This window comes from Peromyscus maniculatus, chromosome 19 (genome assembly GCF_049852395.1).
Source record: "Peromyscus maniculatus bairdii isolate BWxNUB_F1_BW_parent chromosome 19, HU_Pman_BW_mat_3.1, whole genome shotgun sequence".
NCBI classification, from domain to species: domain Eukaryota; kingdom Metazoa; phylum Chordata; class Mammalia; order Rodentia; family Cricetidae; genus Peromyscus; species Peromyscus maniculatus.
The window spans coordinates 12,372,733-12,397,066 of NC_134870.1; the positions used below are offsets into that span (position 1 = coordinate 12,372,733).

General features: G+C 39.7%; 1 protein-coding gene across 1 annotated transcript in view; it reads right to left on the minus strand.

The window, feature by feature from the left end:
* Positions 1 to 24,334, minus strand: part of Ccdc178 (coiled-coil domain containing 178) — a 348,053-nt gene that overhangs the window by 268,873 nt on the left and 54,846 nt on the right. Inside the window, exons 9-12 of the mRNA XM_042264107.2 lie at positions 22,991 to 23,191; positions 22,145 to 22,365; positions 16,449 to 16,591; positions 1,525 to 1,678 (exon numbers count right to left, since the gene is read on the minus strand). Coding sequence (XP_042120041.1) covers positions 1,525 to 1,678; positions 16,449 to 16,591; positions 22,145 to 22,365; positions 22,991 to 23,191 — 719 coding nt within the window. The remainder of the gene's footprint in view (positions 1 to 1,524; positions 1,679 to 16,448; positions 16,592 to 22,144; positions 22,366 to 22,990; positions 23,192 to 24,334) is intronic.

Consider the following 24,334-nt stretch of genomic DNA (forward strand, 5'->3'; position numbering starts at 1 on the left):
AGGGTTGCCAGTTTAAAAATGATGTATGAAATAAAAGATTACAGGCTTAGCAAATAATTTTCCCCTCTTTGAAAATATCTCATCAATGGTAATCATTATACGATGACAAATTGTACTATCAGCAGAATTTTTTTTAATGTAATAACTATTTGAATAATAATATATAATCTTCTGACTCCTACATTTTCCTAGTGCTTATACTTATATCTTTCAGTGAATTACACACTTTGGGAAGTTACATCCACACTGTCTTAGTTAGGGTTTCTGCTTCTGTGATAAAATACCATGACCAAAACAACTTGGTGAGGAAAGAGTTTACTTCATCTTAAAACTCTCATATTCCATTACTGAGGGAAGTCAGGGCAATAACTCAGGGCATGAATTTAGAGGCAGAAATTTAAGCAAAGCCTGTGAAGGAATGCTACCTACTAGAGTTTTCTTCATGGCTTATTCAGCCTGCCTTTCTATAGTAACCAAGATCACCAGCCCATGGGTGGCATAGTCCACAGCAAGCTAAGGTCTCACACATCAATCATCTATTTTAAAAAATGTGCCACAGACTTGCCAACAGGTCAGTCTAGTGGGAGTATTTTCTCAATTGAGGCCCCCCTCTTACAAAGTGACTCTAGCTGTGTCAAGTAGACAAGTAATAGCCAGCACAATTGATCCCTTGTCAACCTGACATGCAGACACATCACTAGTCAACTAGGACATTTCTTTTTTCATTTGTTTCTCAGATGGCATGCCAATACCAATATTTCAGTATAAAACATAAATAACTTCAAAAGTCCCACAGTCTTTAGAAATTTAATCTCTTTAAAACACCCAATCTCTTTCAAAGTTCAAACCTCTCTAAAACATCCCCAATCTCTCTAAAGCTCCAAAGACTCTCTAAAAGTACAATGTTTTTCAACAGTGGGCTGCCATTTTTTTTTAAACCAATTAAGAACATAATTAAGAAAAAACATAGCATTTGCAGAAAATCTGATGGAATTGAAGATGATTATGTTAAGTAAAGCAAGTCAAACTCAGAAATACAAACATCATGTTCCCAATCACGTGTGGAATCAAGGTGTCATGTGTACCTATCCAAGTCCTATGTGCATGCGCGCGCGCGCGCGCGCGTGTGTGTGTGTGTGTGTGTGTGTGTACATGTATAGACATATCCATTTATATACACCTACAGGCAATTAGAAGGGATACTGTTTAGGAAAAGGACTGATGGGAGGGAGAGCAGGGTGGGCGAGGGTAATGAAGATGATTGTTGCCAATGTACATGACATACTTGCATCAAAATGTGATTAAGAAACACATAACTTTATACAACAAATGTCAACTAACAAAAATAAAATTTTAATTCATGATGAAATAAGTATTCTGTCCAGTTGTCACATCTGTTTTGTGATCTTTCAAAAGAAAACTAATACAGGCAGGAAACTGGCTGGTATTCAATCATTGACAAAGAAAATGTATGACTTTTAGCTATAACTATTTTCTGAATTTTCAAAATATGCAACCACTCACGTTTTTCAGTAAATTGGATACTTCGTACGTTGAGCTCTGTGTTTCTCTCAGCATCTCAGTCATTGTTTCCTCGTCCTCCTCAATGTGGACGTTCACAGACTCAATTGAGGTTGAGTAGTGAGCCTGCAGACTGCTAAGCTGATCTAGCTCTTTCCTAAGATAAAAGCAAAGAGGATTTTGTGCACATTGAAAATAAAATTAGCCTCTAACTTATTAGTAATCAATGGAATTTATTCTAAAAATTCTCCCATTCCAGAGTAGTTCCAAATTGCTAAAAGATCTTGGATATTAAGTAAAAAATGAGAACAAAAACAAACTAGTATTTATGTTTCCAAAGGAAAAGAATAGAGAGACAAGTTATGTATATATTATTTGATTCTTTGGGGGGATTGTTTGGATTATCTTATGGGAGAAATTGGGTAGTAAAGTGATGAAAAGTCACTGGGCATTTAAATATCACCATTTTCACATCTGCTTAACCAGAAGAGTCAGGAGAATACAATACAGATAGTCACTCACTTTCTGTTGTGAAGAACATATATTTTGTACACTGTAAGAATATATGTCAAAGATGATTGATTTAATGAACAAGCTGACTGGCCAATAGCTGAACAGAATAAAGTCAGGCAGGAAACCCAAACTGACACTGATGAGATAAGGAAGGGTGGAGTCAGAGGAGTCATCAGCCAGAAGGAGAATGAGTTGGACATACAAAATGGGGTAGAGGTATAAGGCACAAGCCTTGAGGCAGTACATGGATTAATAGAAATGGGTTATGTTGTAAGAGGTAGTTAGTAATAAGCCTGAACTATTGGCTGAACATTTATAAGTAATATTAAGGGTCAGTTGGTGATACAGAAGCAAATGCTAGGACATGAAAACTCCACCTATATATGGAACCTAATGTCCAGAGCCACGCACATCCATACAAAGCCTGCAAAAGCCTTAAAAAGGGTTATAAAACCACACACACACACACACACACACACACACACACACACACACAATGAAATCAAGCAGGGCTTTTTCGTAACTGCCTTTTCTTGGTTAGGCTCTGTTTGCTAGGTGCAAATAGAGGCGCAGCTCCTTTAAGATAAGGCTTCCTTTTTCATGATAGTGGCACAGAGTGTTTTTGGGGAGGTCCTGCTAAGGAACACTTAAATGGCAATGGTTGGGCTGCTTCGTGGCAGCATGGACCTAGAAACTCCCCAGAGTAGGGACAGTGAATATGACTGTTCCTGGCACCTCCACCATGAAGCTGGGCTCTTAGGGAACCAGGTGGGGTAGAGCCAACCACCAGGACAGAGATAGAGGTACTAGTTATGCCTAGCCAAGGCACTTAGCAGTTTAAGGACTCATTCAGTCAGAAAAAGTTAGAGATATGCAGTAAGTACTGATTCAGATGAAAACAACAACAACAACCTCTAAACAGTTTCGAGTCAGCCTTTTCGAACCGGCAGAGATGCACTGTCAACGGTAAACAGTTTTTAACTAGAGGCTGTCCCTTCACCCAAATTCATAATAGCTCCCCTAAGAACTTCAATTCAAACAAATGTTTCTAACACAGCAGTACTTTTGGTTTGTTCTACTGAAAAACTTTACGCTGAGGGTGAAATTATCATATTTAGCTGCTGTAAAGCTCTTCGCCAATACTGCACAGCTATTAGGTGATATAAGGTATTTTCCTAAAGAAGCTAGTAAAGCCAAAAGTGGCACAGCTCTGAACTCTTATTTCCTCACTGTTTGCATTAACCAGTGACAAAACCTCAGAAGCACTAATCGAGCCACTATCATTCTGGTTCCTTTAGAGGAACGTCATTGGAGCTGACTTTTCTTAGTTCCACGCTCCTTACCAGACGCTCCAGTAACCACCGAGCTTCATTCTCCTCTTGTGAAAAAACACAAACATGTCCTCAACCGCCTATTAACGCAGGATTGGGACCCTTCCATAATCCCGAGCAGGGATCTTTCCATTTCACTTGAGTTTCAGGATTTAGTATTTTCACTTCATTAGCTTTAACTCCTGATGTTATCAGCAGCGGTGATATTTAGCATTGATTTCTTATAAGGAACTTTCAGGTAAAGCAACTCTTTTGTAAGACAGCTAGATTTTCTGAAGTTTGTTTCCCATCTAGAAAGCAGTCATTTCTTTTTGAATGCCTGTTTCCTTGTCTCCTTATTAGATTTGCAAAGGAATTACTCATTGCAGGCAGTTTGTTTAAAAGGCAAAGAACTTTTAATTTCAATATAAGTTTCTTTATATCTAAGATAACGTTCAGTGTATAAACTGTTTTTCCCTTGTTTTAAGGATTTTAAAGTGACTTGTTTGCTCTTAAAGGTAGCGTTTTGTCATCCAACTACCGTAAAAATTTGCACAGCTATTAGGGTAAATAAGGCATTTTACCAACGGAGCCCCAAACCGTGAATATCCTAGTTCCGTATCCTTTCAATTTTTCATCGGAACTGACACTTAAACCCTTAGACGATTTTCCTCCTTATTTTTAAAAGCTGTATTTTAATTTTAGAGCTGACAAAAGTGTTTCAGGGCAATGTCGCCATCTTTAGTGGAAAAACTACCTTTCCCAGAATGCATTTCCCTTATATCAGTCCATAATAATTCAGTCCCATATCAGTCCCTTATATCATTTCCCATATTTCTTATCGTGTTTGAGAGTCAACTGGTTCTCTTTTACCAGACTTGCTTACAAATTCTTGCCCGGGAGATTTGAACAAAATTTTTTGCTTTTGCAATGGGAGATTTGAACAAGCATTTTACATTTTCAGCTATGGCACATTGGGAGGTTTCTGGTCTCTCCTCAGCTGGCTTCAACAGGTGTTTCAACTTCATCAGACACTGGCCCCCGAATCAGAACCGCACCTGCCTCGTTAGCACGCATTGAGGCTGGCATTTCTGATAGCAACTTTCCTCGGGGCTTGTGTTTGTTTTAGCCAGTCAGTGAAAAACAAGATCATTTACAACAGCTTTTTCATAGCTCTTTCAGAGAGATTTTCTCCCACTGATTTATCTCATTTTGCTTGCTCCTTCCTTCCCCAGATGCAGAGCTTCAGCTATCTGCGGCTCTGTACCTCTGCTAGCTGCCTTTGGAGGTAGGGGCTTTCTTTTTCTCCCCCTGAATCTGCCTCCAATTCTAGCAGCTTTGTTAGGTCATACATTTTCTGGGGAGGAATCTGTCCCCTCTGTTTCTTCAGAGTCTTTCTCCCTGACAGTATCCAGTTTGGTCTCAGTTGATCCAGCTACCCCAGAAACAGTTTCTGACACTATAGCGGCTTTCCCTGCTACTGAAGGTAGGGGCTTTAGTCCGTTTCTATTTTTCGGGGTCTGAGGTTTGTGTTCATAAATCAAGCTTAGCAAGGGAGGTTTTTGCCATCTCTAAACTCCCATTGGACAGGTGTTTTGCCTCATCAGGCCTTCACCTGGCCCAGTCCCCCAGTGGGTTGTTTTTGCTTGTCTGGGTGTTCAAGGACAGAGCTTATGTCAGAGGCAATCACCCCTCAGGGCTAACACTCCCTCATCTCAGGAGTCAGTTGAAACAAAGCTTTTCTCAAAGAGGTGCTTTCTCTGACAGAAAAGAAAGCTTTACTCCTGGATAGTTCTGTTCTGCCCTGGCTGGGCTCTTCCCAGACAGCGTTCTGACTGGGCAGCACGACTGCTTCAGACACAGTTCAGCTTTACTGTTTTCCCAGAAAGGTCCTTTTTCTAATAGGAAAGCTTTTCAGATTTCTTTTTGCAGTCGTGGACCTATCAACCCGGGACTTGTAGGAAAGTGGACAACTGTGCCGTTCCCACCAGCTTTAGCTTTGTTTGTTCATTAGCAATCTTCCCCTGGGTCCTGCACCTTCCTGCCTCAGCTCTGTGCTCCAGGAAGTTTACAACTGCAGGAACCCTAGTATCCCCGAAATGCACTCCAACTCAGAGACGCTGGCCAGTCGCCTCTGGGTTTTTGCTCAGAAGTGAGGATACAATGCTAACAGTTTCAGGGAATCTTTGCATTGGACGATTAGGAGCACCTTTTCATTCTGAAATGCTCACTCAAAACCTTTGCTGCCTCAGCTCGGCTGTAACTGAAAAGTTTGGCTTTTTTGCTTTTCTCAGGCAAAGTTTCCTGCCCTTTTGGGCTCTCTGTAGCTTTTTACCCACACTCTCCCAAGTGTTTCCCTCAGGGTACTCTGACCCACTGTCTTTTACTAGCTTGAAGAGACAGAGCTTAGAAGACGTTTTTTAGAAACTTGTTCCTGCCTCCTGCATTGCAGAGAGGATTTTTAAAGCCTGAAAGAACTTAGGTTTTGCTGTCTTAAGTTTGTTGTTTTCCCTTAGAGCTAATCACAGGTGGTCCCCATACTAATATCTTCAGGTGATTCTAATTTTTGTCCTTCTGAGAGAGTTAAAGGCTTTAGTTTTTAAGTTTAAGAGCTTTTGAGAAAGATTAAGGCTTTTTAGAGAGATTTTTCCCCAAAAATTTTTCAAGAAAAGCTTTAGAGTTTAAGAGAAAGATTTTTCCCCCCAGGAGAAAGACCAACTTTTCCCAAAACTTCCCAACTTTAAACTTTGACTTCTTACACCCCCATTTTTGCCTCAGGGAGAAATTACTTTCTCCTGCCGCTTGGATTTGGCATTTCAGCTGTCCCCAGGTCAAAAGCTTCCATAGGAAACTTTTTCTTCCCCATAAGCTCAAAGAAGAGCTTTTTTACTACCCATAAAGCCCAAAGAAAGATTTTTTTCCCCAGTTTGCTTTCAAAGCCCCCAAAGTGAGAAAATTGAGTTTTTCTGTCTAGTTGCCTTACTTATTTTTTCCTACACAATCTTACACTTCTAAGTTTTTCCTAAACTATATTACTACCCTATATCTTACTTATCACAGATAGAAATTGAGAAAGGGATAGATAGAAAATTTTGACAGAAGAGAATTTCGCTGCAGCATCGGACATCCTTCCAGTCCGCTTTCCTTTTCTCTCGAGGATAAAACCCCTGCCTCACCAAAAAAAATATATATATAAATATATATATATATTCCATAACACCGGCATGCCTTTCCACTGGCAGGGCTGACTCAGCACTTTCACCAAAAACTCTGTAATAAAACTATTATTTTCCTTTATCTTTAGTCCCTATTACTTTGTCTTTAGTCCCTGTTCATTTGTCTTTAGTCCCCCCTTTTTTTGTCCCTTTTTTCTTTAGTCCCTTTTTTCCCCTTTCTTTAGTCCCTTTTTTTCTTTAGTCCCTTTTTTTCTTTAGTCCCTGTTCAGGCGCCATTCTGTGGGGCGTTTACCCACCACCCCCACAGCTTCCCAGAGTTTTCTTGAGTGCGAGCAGCAGGAAATATTAGATAGAAGGATTTATAGCCGAGAATCTCGTGGAGATAAACAGATAGAAAATAAAGGATAGCCTCGAGAGGGCCTGGAACCTATTCCAACGGGCCCGGACTGTCTCTGGTCCAGGGTTTTTATAGAGAAGCCAAGGGGTGGAGCAAAAGACCTCCTCCCCCAGCACAGCCAAGTGCAGGCCATCTCAGACACCTGCACTCAGGCCCGTGGTCCTGATCATCCTCTATTTGGACCTGCTGGGTAAAGCCACGAGGAACCCCAGAACGGGCTCCCACAAAGATATCCCCACAAAAGACTGCTGGCAATGGCCGAGAGACAGCCGGGACTGACCTACTCTGGTGATGGGATGGCCAAACACCCTAATAGTTGTGCCAGAAACCCCATCCAAGGACTGAGGAATCTGGATGCAGACATCCACAGCTAGGCCCCCGGGTGGAGCGCTGGGAGTCTAATTAGCGAGAAAGAGGAGGGTTTATATGAGCGAGAATTGTTGAAACCAAGGTTGGATAAAGCACAGGGACAAATAGCCAAACGAATGGAAACACATGAACTATGAACCAAAGGCTGGGGGGCTCCCAACTGGATCAGGCCCTCTGAAAAGGTGAGACAGTTGATTGGCCTGATCTGTTTGGGAGGCATCTAGGCAGTGGTACCAGGTCCTGGGCTCGCTGCATGAGATAGCTGTTTGAAACCTGGGACTTATACAGGGACGCTTGGCTCAATCTGGGAGGAGGGGACTGGACCTGCCTGGACTGAGTCTATCAGGTCTATCTCAGTCCTCGGGGGTGGCCTTGATCTGGAGGTGGTGGAAATGGGGGGTGGGCTGGGGGGAAGGGGAGGGGGCAGGAAGGGGGAGAACAAGGGAATCTGTGGCTGTTATGTAGAACTGAATAGTATTGTAAAAGAAAAAAAAAAAGAACCATAGTCCTGAGAAGGAACAAATAAATAATCATTTGTCCAAAAAAGAAAAAGAAAGAAAAAAAAAAGAAAAAGAAAATTAGGTTTGATTGAGGAAGACCTCATGATAATCCTAGCAATAAACATAAAAGAACTATGAGACATGTGATGTAAATTTTACCTGCTCAAATATAAAACAAAAAAATTTATCTTTGGCTGACTTGTGTACAATGCACAATCTATACTTGTACTAATACAGATATTGTGTTACCTTTAAAAGTTTATATATTTTCAGAGCAAGTGGACCAGACACTCATGAAAATGATAATCCAGTTGATCTAGAATCTAGAACAGCTTCTAAGCTACTGACTGAGATGATCTATCTAGCCTCATAGAGTACTACAGCCAAGACTTAACAATTATCCTAAATTTTCTCAGGGTCCAAAGATTACCAGTGCCCCTAATCAATAGGAAGTGTCTAGCGAACTATGCCCATATTCTCCCCAAATGTGTTATGGGTGTTTATTATCATAAGTGGAGTTGGTTACAAATTATTATTGGTCATAATCAGGATGGTTGAGCTGAAAAAGGGAGGGAGGGGGAATTCAATGAAAGAGACACCATGATAGAGAGACACATCATGGGGATAGAGAGAAACCCAGTGCTAGGGAAGTTGCCAGGTGTCCCCAAGGATGACCCCAGCTTGGACTACTAGCAATAGTGGAGAGCATGCCTGAACTGAACTGGCTTGCCCCAGAGATCAGACTGGTGAATACACTAACTGTCATCACAGAACTTTTCTCCAATGACTGATAGAAGCAGATGCAGAGATCCACAACCAATCACTAGACAGAGCTCCAGGAGTCCAATCAAAGAGTGAGAAGAGGGATTCTATGAGCAAGTGCATTAGGATCATGATGAGGAAACATGCAGGAACAACCAAACCAAACTAGAGGAAACTCATGAATGTTGGATCAATGGCTGTGGAGCCTACATGGGACTGGACTAGGCCCTTTGCATGGTGATACAGTTATATAGCTTGATCTGCTTGGGAGGCCCCCTGGTGATAGGCTCAGAATCCATCTGGTGCATGAGCAGACTTTGTGGAACACACTACCTATCATGGGACACCTCTTGCAGCCTTGAGGCAGGGGAAAGGGCTTGGACTTGCCTCTACTGAATGTGCCTCCCCATGGGAGGCCTTGCTTTCTTGTGGGTGGGAGTGAGGGGTGGGTTGGGAGGGGGAGGGTGGGGGGGCAGGAGGAGGGAAGAAGGGGATCTTTGATTGGTGTGTAAAATGAATGAAAAAAATTCTTAATTAAAAAAGGAAAAAAGCTAAACAAAGGAGTTAAAGTCAAAGATCTCTTTCTAAAGGATAAGAGGGGGATAGGATATAGAAATGACAGCATTAAAAGGTAGATTATTGAATCTACTTTTAAGCCAAAACAGCAACTGCTGTTATATATATATATATAGTATATATATAGTTATATATAGTATTAAATATTTTACATTGGTATGAATTTATGTATAGTGATACAAATTTAAAGTTATTTTTGTTATACCATACATATGTTTCTACTCTTGTTTGGGTTATTGTACTTATGCAACTCATTTAAAAATGTAATGTATAATTAAAAGTACAGATTAAGACTCATCTATAATAGTAAAACTTATAGTCAGGTTAGGTATGTTTTCAAGGTCATAAACAGATATATTTAGATAGATAGGTGGTCTTCAAACACTTCAAAGACCTACAGAATATGGCATTTAATATTTTTAATAACTTAAGGCTTTTTATGACAGTGAGACACGTCTGCTCCTGGAAGCACCCATTTACTTCAATGAAGATGATGAGCCTCAAAAAAACTCTGCATGGAGTTTGTTTTCTTGATGGCAAAAGCTAGCCATGTGGGCAAAGAAACTGCCTTTGCTTTGACTGCTGACAATACACTGTCCAAATTGGACAAGCAGGACTCAAAGAAAGCTGACTCCTGAACTTTGCCAAACAAAATAAGACAGTCCTTCAAAATTCCTTACTACACAAGAAAGTCTGTCAGATATGCTAGGCCTGCAGGCCAGAGCTGGATGCTCCAATGTTACAGAAGAACTTAGGGTGACTGTCTAGGAAGCTTGAGGTCCCTGTCATTAGGTAACATTTCACCACTCTGGGGTCTTTGATGGTGTTAAAGACTACATAGTTATAGTTACAGTTTTCCTTATTTATGATAAAAATAAATTAGGTATAAAACTCACCAAGATAAGATAGATAATAGAGTATTTTCTCTAATTTTGCCAAATACAAATAGACTGTAATTTTTACTTGATAACTATTCTTATTATATATAATTTTACTATGTTAAAGTTAATGCCTTCGTTTTTACTTAGACAAAAAGGGGGGAAATGCTGTGGAATAATCCTTCTGTACACTCTGTGAATATATGTCGCTATTCTTCCTTTAATAAATAAGCTGACCGGCCAAAAGCTGAACAGGATAAAGTTAGGTGGGAAAGATGGGATGAGGAAGGTGAAGTCAGAGGAGTCACCAGCCAGAAGGAGAATAAGTTGGACATACAAAATGGGATAGAAGTAAAAGCCATGAGCCTCAGGGCACCATATAGATCAATAGAAGTGGGTTAAGTTGTAAGAGCTAGTTAGTAACAAGCCCAAGCTACTGGCCAGATATTTATAATTTATATTAAGCCTCTGAGTGATTATTTGAGAGTGGCTGAGGGACAGGAAATCTCTATCTATATATGTTGATCCAAAAAGGGTGGTTTTGGCAGTGCTGGCATGTAGAGCAGTGGGACAGAATCCTGTGTGTACAAGTAGAGTCATGGAAATATGACTTGATGATTCTTGACCATGTTTCACAAAACAGTATGACAACCAGAGCAGTAAGACACATGGTGCCAGTCCACATGGATGTGCAAGGGGAAACTGAGTGAAGAGGAAAGAAATAGATAATTCTGACTAAATCTCATGTACCGTTCACTTAATGCATCTAACATGCAAAACTATATACAATATTTTAGAAGAAAACACTCTGTGAATTAAGCATTAAGACAAGAGGTTTTCCATGATACTAAGCCTGAAAAAGGAACTGGCAAATTAAATTCTAATGAACCTTAAAACTTTTCCATGACAAAATATCCCAATAATGGGATAAGAAGAGAAACCTTTCATATAACCATAAGATATTTGCAATTTACATATCTAATTTAAAAAGATAAACTTTTATCCTCTGTAAAGAAAGAATTATCTATACCAGCCAGGAAAACCACCTGACCAGATCCTTCATAAAATAAAATAATCAACAACATATGAACACAAAACATTCAAAAGAAATGTGAACTAAAACTTTAATGTTCCAAATGTGCTAGAGGGACTGTATTTTCTTTTTCCATTTAAAAAGTGATCTCAGGTGGCAGCACAGACAAGTCACATCAACATAGCCATTCTGCTGCCAAGGACCATGTAGATATCTATTGTCTGTGTTGATTCCGGAGGCCATTGTTGATATCCATGATGCTCCCATTGGAAGCAATGTTGGTGTCCTTGGTCTGTGTTGCTTCTGGGGGCCATGTTGGTGTGCTTGATCAGGACTGTTACAGGAGACCATGTTGATATCTGTGACCTGTGCTGCTGCCAAAGACCATGTTGAGGCCCATGGTGCATGCTGCCACTAGGGACCATAAGCCTCTGCTCCTTACTGCCACTGGAGTCCATGTTGCCTCCGAAAACCATGTGGAAGTCCAAGGTCCACTCTGCCACTGGCTGTCACTGGCAAGGAAGCAGTGGTATGTATGACTGCCGTCTTGTAATTGAGAATGAGAGACATTGAAGGCTTATGTGACAACCTTGCCATCCCATACCCCCAAAAAGAAAAGAAACAGTCGAGATAGGAAGCAATTGAATTGGACCTACTGGGTTTTGTTGTTGTTGTTGTTGTTTGTTTATCTTTTGGGGTGGAGTGCAACAGGGTGGAAGGGCAGACCAGGGAGGAATGGGAACAGAGCATGATTGGGGTGCATTTTATAAAATTTTCAAATAATTAATAAAAATATTATGTTGGGAGAAAAAGTGATCTCTTCTTACTGATTGTCAAAACAGTCTTTCCACACCCTGGAGCCAGTTTGTGGTTTTTATTAAAACTAAAGCCTACTCTGGTGATCAGATGGCCAAACACTCTAACTGTTGTGGTAGAACTCTCATCCAATGACTAATGGAAGCAGATGCAGAGATCCAAGGCCAGGTTCCAGGTGGAGCTCCAGGAGTCCAATTGGAGAGAAAGAGGAGGGATTGTGTGAGTGAGAATTATTGAAACCATGATTGGAAAAAGCACAGGGACAAGTAGCCAAACTAGTGGAAACACATGAACTATGAACCAATAGCTGAGGAGTCCCCAACTGGATCAGGCCTTCTGGATAAGTGAGACAGTTGATTAGCTTGAACTGTTTGGGAGGCCCCCAGGCAGTGGGACTGGGACCTGTCCTTAGTGTATCAGCTGGCTGTTTGGAGCCTGGGGCCTATGCAGAGACACTTTGCTCAGCCTGGGTGAAGGGAGGAGGGGACTGGATCTGCCTCCACTGAATCTACCAGGCTGAGCTGAATTCTCAGGGGAGTCCTTACCCTGGAGGAGACAGGAAGGGGGGGCTGGGGAAAAAGGGGGAGGGACAGGAGGAGGGAGGACAGGGGAATCCTGGCTGATATGTAAAATTAAATTAATTATAAACAACAACAACAACAAAAAAAAACTAAAGCCATACTTAGCACACACCCTGGCAATCATACTCAGAGATAGGCATTCCAGAAAAAAATGAAAAGTTAATACTCACACCTTGCATGTTAATTCCTAAAGCAGTTTTGTTCAAACTCACAAGAAACTAGAAACTAACCAAATGTCCCCCAAAGTGTAGTTGGTTAAATAAATCCAGACCATCTACACCAGGACATTCCACTTAGTCATAAATTCCATGGACTTTTTGATATACATGCTAAACTGGGTTAATCTAGATGGCATTTCATTTAATGAAAGAAAAAAAGAGGAAACAAAAATCCAAACGTTGATTGTTCCAAGATGCATTTATGTAACATGTCAAAATGGAGAAGCTCTGAAGATGAAGAGCAGAGAAAGAGCAGGGAGTAAAAACATCACCCCCTTTGGTCTTCTTGGGCACTTGAACATTTGGGGCATACATTCACAAACAGACATATACATAAAAATAAATATTTAAGGTCTCAAGAACATAAGTGTGTAGTAGGTAGCCATTCCAGCTTGGATCTGGAAGTTCCAACCCCCATTGAGACTCTGGCAACTGTCACGTCTACCAGATGGTGCCAAGGGAGGCGTCTGGAGACCTGAGACCTGGATGGACAAGCGCTCTCTTTGTTCCTGGACCCTAGATGGTGGAGGTTGACTGAGCAGAGCTCCAGAGAACACCGCTGGACTGTGATACACCTTCCCCAGACCCCCCGCAATCTACCTATTCCTTCATTTGTAAGTCACCCACTAAATAAATCTTCCTTTTAATTACGTGGAGTGGCCTTAATAATTCCACCAATATCTGGTGCCCACGTGGGTCAAATTCCAAAGGCCTGGGCAGCTCCTGCCTTCAACCTCCTCCCCGGCTGGCGGGTACCTAAACCCGCCTGCAAAGATCTATATAACCAGGGAACACCTACACGGTTCCATTCCCAAAAAAGGGAGCAGCTAGTCCGGTCTCAGCTCCCTAGCTTAGCCCCGAGACCAGTGAAAAACCACGTTGGGCGCCAGATATTGGTGGAATTATTTAGGCCACTCCACATAATTAAAAGGAAGATTTATTTAGTGGGTGACTTACAAATGAAGGAATAGGTAGATTGCGGGGGTCTGGGGAAAGTGTATCGCAGTCCAGCGGTGTTCTCTGGAGCTCTGCTCAGTCAACCTCCACCATCTAGGGTCCAGGAACAGAGAGTGCTTGCCCATCCAGGTCTCGGGTCTCCAGACACCTCCCTTGGACCCGCCTCGTAGGTGTGACAGTTGCCAGAGTCTCAGTGGGGGTTGGAACTTCCAGATCCAAGCTGGAATGGCTACCCACTACATAAGTGAGCTTTAAAAAGACAGTGGAAAAAAATCACATGATGAACTCTCTTCTTTACAGAAAATTAAAATTCAGAGACTATACAATATTTCATTTATTTTGGTGATTTTATATTATGTATAATTAGTGATTTTATTTTATGTATATGAGTATTTTTATGCATTCATGTCTAGATAACACTTGCATGCCTGGTTCTCAAAGAAGTCAGATAAAGGCATCAGATTCCCCAGGACTAAAGTTATGAACAGTTGTGCGCCACCATGTGGGTGCTAGGAATTGAGCCTGGGTCTTACTTAACCACTGAGCAATCTATCCAGCCCCTATGACTTATTTATACTAGAATCCTTCTTCTTTCACAGTCAACCTCAACTTGTTAAGAGCACCTCACTAAAGCTGTTATTCTAAGAGATCTGTCAATTGAGGAAGACGGAAGGTGGAGTCCAAGCACAAAGGGGAAGAAGTAGTGGTCATGATGGTAAATTTATTTAATTTAAAATCCTTCTTTAAAAAAATAATAAAAGTGTTCTTATAGGTCATAAAAATAAAGCATTCTACAATCAACAGATGTTTAAGTGAAGGGAAATGGATAAACAGAGCAAACTTTTAATTATTTTTTAATTAACCAATATATCAACAATATCTAATGTGTTTTGAAGGTGACAATGTAAGTTTGAGTTTGGCAATTAATGTACCTCACAAAATAATAAAACAGAATTATAGTCACCCAGAGAGAATAAGGGAGAATGAAATGATAATATGTAACAACATGAAAGAAGATCCAATAATCAAAATGGGTCAAATAGTTTATATTCAAAAGCTGTACTAGCGATTTGTGAGTGCTTTCAGAGGCTTGACTTTAAAATCATGCTTGTTATAACAGAATAAATATTTCTGTCAGTGTGATGGTTATTAGGTGACTCTAAAACACAGATACTCCAACACATTGGAACTTGAAAATATTTTCTAAATATTAATAAGATTTTTAAAAGCTAATAAAATTACATATACAAATAAGTTTAAGGAAAAAAAATGAATGCAGCACTCAGAAAAGGTGGGTTCGTAGTACTAAGAGGCCAATCAATATCCCAGGACATCATAGTTACTTTACACTTGTATGCATCTGAGGATGTACGTATCATCAAATACATGAACTAAAGCTATAAAGGAGTACAAAACATTTCAAGTCACATGACAACATAGTGTGGATTTTTTTGTGCGTAGGGTTTGTATTGCATGTGTGTTCAGGCATATATATGCATGTGTGTGGATGCATATACTCATGTGGAGGCCAGAGCAGCACATGTGGTGTCTTTCTCTGTCACTTTCAGCCTTATCGCCTTAACACAAAATCTCACTGAACAGGAAGCTGCTTTGGTTTTGGCTTGGTTGTTTGCCTTCTCGATGCTAGGGTTGTGGACATGGACAGTTACTCCCACGTTTTTACTTAAGATTTGGGGTGTTTGAACATGGGTCCTTATGCTTGCAAAGGAAGCACTCTTACCCACTGAGCCAACCCCTCTGCCACACCATAGAATTTTATAATCTTGGATCAATATTTAATTGAAAAGGTAACAAAAAAGCAGTAATAATACCATTGTATTGCTCTAACATTGTCTTGGAATCTTTCAAAGCACAGATTCACACTCAGTAGGTCTGGGCTAAGCATGAGATTATGAATTTTGAGCAAGCACTTAACATACAGTGACAGAAACTGGGCAGTGTCCGGGATAGTGTTATGTCAACTTGTCACAGCTAAAGTCATTTTGGAAGATGGAATGTCAATCGAGACAAGGTCCTCACCAGATTCACCTGTGAGCAAGTCTGTGGTGTTGTTTTGTTTTGTTTTGACTGATGATTGATATGTGAGGGCCCAGTTCACTGGGGGAGGTGCTACCCCTGGACAAGTAGTCCCATGTTCTATAAAAAAGCAGACTGAACAAGCCAGTAAATTGCACTTCCCTGTGGCCTCTGCATCAGTTTCTGCCTCCAACTTCCTGCCCTGACTTTCCTGGATGATGGAATACAGGTATAAGATGAAATAAATCCCTTTTCCCTAAATTGCTTTTGCCTATGGTGTTTTATCATGGAAATAGATACCCTAACCAAGATAGAAAGATATCAGAGGACATATTTACTTTAGAAATTAGTACCAGGAGATAAACTTTCAATTATTAATAAGCAAGAGATAATTTATGCATTTAAAATATTGTTATGTTAGTAAGAAAATACATATAAGTTAAAAATTAATGCCTATGCATATAATTACTGCACTGATTCATAATATGTGATCTCTCTTTTTTTTTGAAGCAAGGTAGTCACTTCTATATACAGGGGACAGGGATATACATTGGTGTTATACCTTATCCTCATGAAATTTAAGGATATACATGACAATCTTTAAATAGAAATATACTGCTTTATCATAAATTTGTATGTTAAATATTTAAATTTCAATTGTCATAAACTTGGTGATAATATAGGCATAAGCAATTTAAATTCTGTGCTCTTTGAAACTTCTTGAGCAGTGATATTTATTACAGTTTTGGTTAACATTTCATTTCTAGATGCTATACATACATAGTATTCATGGTGAGTTCTTACTTATAGGTTTCTATATTTGTTTCCTCTTGGATAATGTCTTTTTCATCCTCTTCTCTCATGTGCTTTAGCTGTGATTTTGTAGTTTCACAAAGTTCTATTGAATCTTTGAGCTCATCATGAACTGATCTAAATAGTTCCATTACCTAGAAATGAAAAATATTTTGGATTAACTAAAATAATGTCAATGTCAGTCACGATTTAGGTTTAAAGTTGTTAGCACATATTTTCTTACCCTAACTAGTCCTCTAAATGTGTACTGCTTAGAAAACAGTGTTACATGTTTCTTTTACCCTGAGTGACAACAGTGCTACAGAAATGTAAAAGCTGCAAATTTACATGCTCAAATTAAAATAACCCTTTAAACCACCAAATCATGTTGATTTTTAATGTGCATCCATTATTACATCGCAAAGAAAGAAAAAAACATGGAGTAGCAAAGAAAATTAAATCACCTGCACTCATTTCAATCAGAAATAACCAGTGCTGCAACAGTCCAAAATAATTTACTTTTAATCATCAATGGATGCCATCAGCATCTCCCTCGGTTTTCCCATCCACCTCTCCTGTCTGAATCACATCATGTGGTGCTCACTGCTCCTCTCTTTGCCAGGCACACGAACTGGATGAGCTCATGTGAGGAATACACAAACCCTACTGCGATGAAGTGAGCTGCAAAGAAACTTTACAAGCTTCAATATTTCCTTCAAAAGCACTGCTGGGGAGACGGTGTGCTGAGCGGGAAGCTAAGGGCTTTCATCAATACTGGTGGGCAAATTATTGTCAGGCAAAAAGAGGAATAGCTTTAATTTTCAACAACAGAATATAAGAGTCCTTCAGACTTAATGGGTGGAGCCTACAGAGACCAGAAGTTGTTCCAGGAAGTCCTGGAGCTGGAGTTTCTGGCAGTTCTGAACCTTGATATTCCACAAGAGCGGTAAGTACACTTAACCTCTGAGACATCTCTCAAGCCTGTGTTTGGATGTTTTAAATACTAAATACAGACATTTTGTGAGGAAAAGCCTTAGACTTGATAGTTCAGTTATAAGAAAATTGTTTTATTTCATTATTTTAAGTACTTTTATTTTATTTTATTGTCTTGTGACTGTGGCAAACATAGTCTCTGTACTATACACCATCTTGTATGTACCAATTTTCTCTCACTTTCCTTTGAAATGGATGCAGGGTGTCAGTGGTTAATATGAATGTTAGTGATTGTTGTAAAAGAATTTTTTGTTTATATGTAAGAAATCTGTTTGTGTTTTATTTATTTACTATAACCTTTTGATTAAAAAAAATTCCACGTATTGCTGGATAGACTTGCCTGGCCTCAGAATCTGCATTCTCCCTCCCTCAGCCCCAAACACCAGGTTATAGGTATATGTTCTATGCTAGGGTGAGCACTGTAATATGATGAACATATCTCAGGGATCTCTCTGTAAAAATCATAATTTCTCTTTTAATTTGTTGATAAACTAAGTCATATACCTACATTTCTTAATGCAGAGTCATTTCTGGCCTCCTAAAAAGAGTTTTTCATGGAGTGACTTATAATTTTTCTGCTATGTTAAAGGACTATTTTGCAAGTACTTTATATAATATTTTCAGATATATATCTGTTAATAACTTTTTCAAAAATTTCACAAGATTCTAGTATTGAAAATATCAACTTGAATTCATTTAAGAATGCCCCCTTTCTATAGACTGGGTATTTTAAAATAGTATTGAAATGATTAGTTGATTATGAGCTAAATCACATCTAACTACACTGTCACCAAATCTAGGATCCATTATGAGATGCAATTAGTTAATATTTTGGTAGGTTTCTTTTTATAAATTTCTCCTTGGATCTTTGGGCAATGTCTACTTATTTTCAAAACTATGTTTTAGATAGTATGCACTTTTTAAATTAAATGTGATGTACCTTTTATAATTTATGTTTTTTGGGTTTATTTTAGTCAAAACACATAGCATAAAAAGAACTGTGATAGGTACACAATTCATCAGTCTCAGACGTATTCCCAATGTAGGACTGCCATTCTCCCTGCCGGATTACATGCTCAAGCATGGCAGCAAGTAGAGCTAGTTAAGTTGTAGGAGCTTCCTGTAGAAGGTTTAACTGAGTGAGTTTACTAGATGCTGAAACATGTGGGCTCTCTGCTACCTGTCTGGGACGAGTGGCTGAGAATGTGAAACGCTGGGATTTGGTTCAGTGTAGGATTACTATATTGCTTAAGGAAAGAAATGAACATCCCTCAGTTGAGCCCCATTAGTATCCCATTCTCACTGTTCTTACCCCATCTTCTATTTTGGATTTTAATTATCCCCATAGACATTGTTAATCTAGATCTTGCTTTTTCCATGCAAATTCCTACAGCTAGTGATTTCTCTATGAATGTCATTTTCATGGCATTCTCTATGTCATAGTACGTGCTATTTTGATCCTTACTCTCTAATCCAGGTGCACACTAAGCATATGGCACATGGGTTCTTATGTCATTTTGTTTATGAAGAAACTAAGGCCCAGAGGTTTATAACAATTATTCAAGATGGAAACACTTACAGTAGGGATTTAAACACGTGACACATGAGCTCCCATTCCAGAGCCTGCACTCTGAAAAGCTCTTTTGCCTGTTTCCTACAGCTCTGAGTGCATCTGTTTCTCTCTGAGGAGGTATTTGGTCCCGGCACTGCTCATAATTCTGCTTTTCATTCCCGAGTTTTGTCAGTTATGTTCCTTTCATAAATGGAAGATGTGTTTTCTTGTTCACATGACCACTTTTCTTCTGCTGTGTCACTGTAGATGTTCTTCCTCTGGCTGCACGATCTATGCAACCCTCCCTGGCAGAGCCTCAACTCAGTTATGGGGATTCCATTCCTTGGTGCCATGTAGCCCGAGTGCAGACTCATCACAGTCCCTGGCTCCCTCTGCAGAAGCAGAGAGGGACAGACTCACTTACATTCCCCCCTGCAATGACGGAGGTGGCAAGCTGAATTAAAGCCGGTCGATCAGAAGCTCTGGTTGAGTAATTCAACATATAGCAAGGGGAGTAACAAGACAGAGGTGACAGATCCCAGTCCTGCAAAGGTGGCTATACTACCTAGGATTCTTTCGGAAATGGTCTAACAGGAGATAAGGAGGCCCACAAAGATGGGTTTAGAATAAGGAAATAACTCATGGGCTACAGAGGACTAAGATCTGCAGTGTGGCCTTATAGGCTGGACAAGGGAAATGAGCAGCTCAAATCCAAATGGCCATGCTTCCAGAGTTCCATTTTCCTCAGTGGAGGTCAGCTCTGATGCTGTCCAGGACTTGAACTGATTGGAGGATGAAAGGTAATCTGTTTCACTCAGAATCCTCTAAGATAAAAGTTCTTCTTGCCTTAGACAGGGGCTTTTAATAAAACACCCCTCCCATGTTGACACAGACTAGCCACGGTACATCTCTGATAGGATCTGCACAATGTCCTCTGTTTTCTTGGTCTGTTGCAGTGAGTTCCTCCCCAGGCTACTCCTTTGGCTGCCTGACAACACTGCCTGTGCTTCCTACATCAATACCCAAGGCCACTGACCGAGAAAAACACTAACTCATCCAATGGACATCGGTTTTCACAAACCCCGATAATAGTTGAGACAAGATGGTTGAGCAATCCTGTACCCTGTCATTCAGGACTGAGACAAAATTAAATAGAATCGCTGGAACAAGGCTGGATTTACTTTTTCTTTATGGAGCTGGGGTCCCAGTCTCCTTCTGGCTTTCAGTTCAGCACTGTTTCTTATGGCTGCATACCAGAGACTGCCTCTCATTGTGATGAAGTGAAAATGGCAGTCATCATATTGAGGTAGCAGGGAAGCTTAGTGTCTGAGTGTTTCTAGTGCCATGATGAAACACCATGGCCAAAGTAAGTTGGAGAGGAAAGAGCTTATTTGGCTTGTACTTCCATATCCCTGTTCATGATTGAAAGAAGTCAGGACAGGAACTCAGACAGGACAGAAACCTGGAGGCAGGAGCTGATGCAGAGGCTGTGGAGGGGTGCTGCTTACTGGCTTGCTTCTCATGGCTTGCTCAGCCTGCTTTCTTATAGGACCCAGGACCACTCACCATGGGCTGGACCCTCCCCCATTGATCACTAATTAAGAAAATGTCTTACAGCTGGATCTCATGAATGCATTTTCTCAATTGAGGTTTTCTCTTTTTAGATAACTCTAGCTTGTGTCAAGTTGACATAAAACTGGCCAGCATACTTAGAAATGGTGAGAGGTATTTATTTTGAATGGGTAAATCTCTGTCAAAGAGCTTTCTTAGAATTCCAACCAGTAATTCCAATCTCCTTCCCAGTGGAAGCAAAATCAGACTAGTAATGGGGAAGTAACTCTGGCTGACACAAATTTTAAATTGTAGAAGGTTATTAGGATGGAACAGTATTCTCCAAGGTGGAAAAAATCAGTCTTCAGCATAATCACTACTCCAGAAAAGCTGTCAGAGGAACTTTGGGAACAGTGGAGCATTAGCTAATGAAACAGAACATGGACCTCATCCACTATCCAATAATTACTAGGTATACAGCTGAGGAATGTTCACATGTACATTGAAAGGAAAGCATTCATGTGAAATTATTGTGTGTAGGCAAACTGCACTTTCATCATTAAGTAGTAAGAAAAAATTAGGAAAAATATTAGGAAAAAACTCAGATGCCATAGAAAGAGAAAAAGAGAGCATTAAGTATTAATTGATATATATGTGATAGAATGGATAACTAAAACAGACTAGATTTATATCAGTGAAGAGTCGTTTGATTACATTAAAACAATGTGAGGGGCTGGAGACATGGATCAGTGCTAAAGAGTAATAACTGTTTCTGCAGAGAAGTCTGGTTAGTCCCAAGTGCCACACCCAGTGACTCACAACTGCCTGGAGCTCTGGAGAACTGACACCCACTTCTAGTAGCCACACATACTTGAATGCACATGGTACACCTACAGACTAGCAGACACACACACACACACACACACACACACACACACACACACACACACATCCACATTTCTAAACATAAAAGTCCGAAGATAAAACAATGTTACCTTAAAAAAGCAGATTCAGAAACTTCCGTAGTCCAAGTATGATAGTATTTTGTAATTCAAAATATGTAACATTATTTCAAAACGTTTACATTTTCTCACGAATAGATGAAATTAATAAGTTTTTTTTTTTTGGTGATGGAGTGAGAAGAATGATGCGGTGTGTTAAACATGGGAAACATTCAAAGACTTGTTCTATTTACTTTAAAATGAACGAATGCTAATATTGGGTTAATTTATTATCTGTGGGACAGTTGCGAACAAGTTATTTTTGTTTGCATCCTATATTTTGTGTAGAATGATTTTTGTATAGAATGACCTCAATGTGGTTGAGGTCATTTAAACATTTGAAGTCTTATTACATTCATAATTTTTATCAATGACTAAATTACTGATATGTTCTACTTACTTTTCACTCCGTTCAAACTATAGTTTAAAAATAACAAGGTTGTTTTGAATCTCTGTAATTTTTAATGAGTTGAATGAATATTATTAATCATCTTAGGTATATAGATAAGTGGCTAAGGTGTTTAAATGAATACCAATAAATTATAATTGAACGGGTATTAGAGAAATAAACTACATGTCAACTTTAGAAGAGAACACACACATTTAGTCACCTCAAACTTTTTATGATAGCGATCCTTCAGAGCTTCCAGCTCCTGCTTCCGCTTCATCTCCAGCAGAGGGGCATGGTGAGTCATGTAGTCTATGTCCTTCTGGATCTTGGCGTTGGCTTCTTCCAGCTTCTCCTTTTGCTGCTCTAGATGCTCCACTTCTTGGGTTGTTTCTTCAAGATGGCTGTGCAGTTCTTCAAGGTCTTTGGAAAACATCTCGTGTTCTGGAGGCAGATGATGAGAGCAACACAAAGTTCAGAAGTGGCAGTAGACAGTCCAGAAAGTAAGGCTTGTCCATACACAAGAGCTACTTGAGACTGAAAAATTATTCACCTGTGAATCTTAAAAAGAGTTATCTAAGCCAGGTGGTGGTGGTGCATGCCAACTTACTCTAGCAAACATGTTAAGGTTTCCTTCTTCCTAGGAGTTCCTTTCAAACTGAATTTATTTCTAAGTTTTCAAAAGCAAAGATGTGTCATTCCCAGCATGGATTTGGAAATCTGAATTTTTCTACATTGCAAAACATGGCTAATGATACCAACTAAGCACTCAGCTTTAATATTTGGATTTTTAATAACAAATACTACCATCATGGTAAGTGATAAATATTGAATGTTTGCCTATCCACAAGGTAGGTAATGAATGGAGTTTCTACACACTTAAAAGCCCACAGTCAAAGTTTGCTCTGTACAACACTCACGTGTGGATTCATTACCATCTTTAATACTGTATTTCAAACACACCCTAGTTTATAAGCAACACATAATAGTAAATTGTGCATACAGAGCAGTGGGGGCACCCTGTCTGCTACTCTAATACTGACTGGCAGAGGAAAAACTCTTTTGTTACCTTTCTGTACAGCTGTTGGCAGTTCTTGGAGTTTCCAAATGGACCAAGAGTCAATTTTCATGCTAATCCTTTTCTTTCTTGATTTTTGTTGTTTTAAAGCTTGCTCGGCTTCTGCTCTGTCAGTTTCCAGACTTTTAATGAGGTAAACGGCCTCTGATAGCAATGTCTCCATTTTCTTCTTCAACTCCGGACACTTTTCATCTTAAAGTAGGAACACGCATTCACGTTAATCAATCAGCTCACAGGCAATGTGACAGAACACCGGTCTCACTTGAAGTAGCCTTCCAAATATTTATGTGTTTAAGAGAAGAATGTTAGAAAAGTTAATTAATCTTTAAAAGACCATTTGTAATGTCAAACAGAGCCAGGCATGATGGCACAGGCCTGTGATATCAGCACTGGAGAGGCTGATATTGCAGAATTCCTGTAGGTTCAGGGACCATCTGAGCTGTAGAGTGAGAGATTTGCCTTGAAAAGAAACAAAGGGACTTAAAAATATATAACCTAATTGTGAAGATATTACAAAGATGATGTCATAGTCCTTGGAGACAAAATTTTCTGTGAACACTTACAAAAAATGTGTGAAAAGCCTCAACCAGTATCTTCAAGAGAATCTCTATTGGAAGGAAAAACACCACAGGAGCTGCTTTATTTTTAAATAGTGGCTGTATTTTCTCCCAGTCTTTAAGGACACAAACCACAATGAGTAACTTAAATCAATACTGAAGATTACTCAGTTCCTGGAAAAGAAGGCAGTGACTGTCTTCAACTTTATCAGATAATAACTTCTCCACCTAGCCTTGGCAGGAATTCATCAGAAATTTCCAAATTCTATTTATTCAGCTTTAATTAACTCTGTTAATGAGAGACACTTGTGATCCCTGGTTCACAGCTCTGGAATAATACGGATTAATGTTAACAAAAAATTACCAGAGGTATTATTGATCTGTTTGTGAACAAAATGTGTACAAAGCTTGTTATTTTCTCCAACAACAATAATATGCTTTTCTGCAGAGAGAACAAGGTAAGGAAGAAGATAGATGAGAGTCCTATTCTGCTGGCATTTGTAGCTGGAATGGCTGACTTTCGCCAACATGCGACATGACAAGAACATCTAAGCACAGTGTTAAGAAAGAAAAGAACACCATGGAAGGAGGCAGGAGGTAAAGCAGTGAGCCGACATAAAAGAAGAAAGTGATGGATAAATCTTTTTTCTTTTGGATAATAAGGACAATGATTTTTCTGCTGGGTGGCAATGTAATAAATGGCTGCATAAGGGTTATGAAGACACACTGGACTGCTGCATGCTCTCTCCTGTCCTAGAGAGCTTGTCAAAGCTGTTGA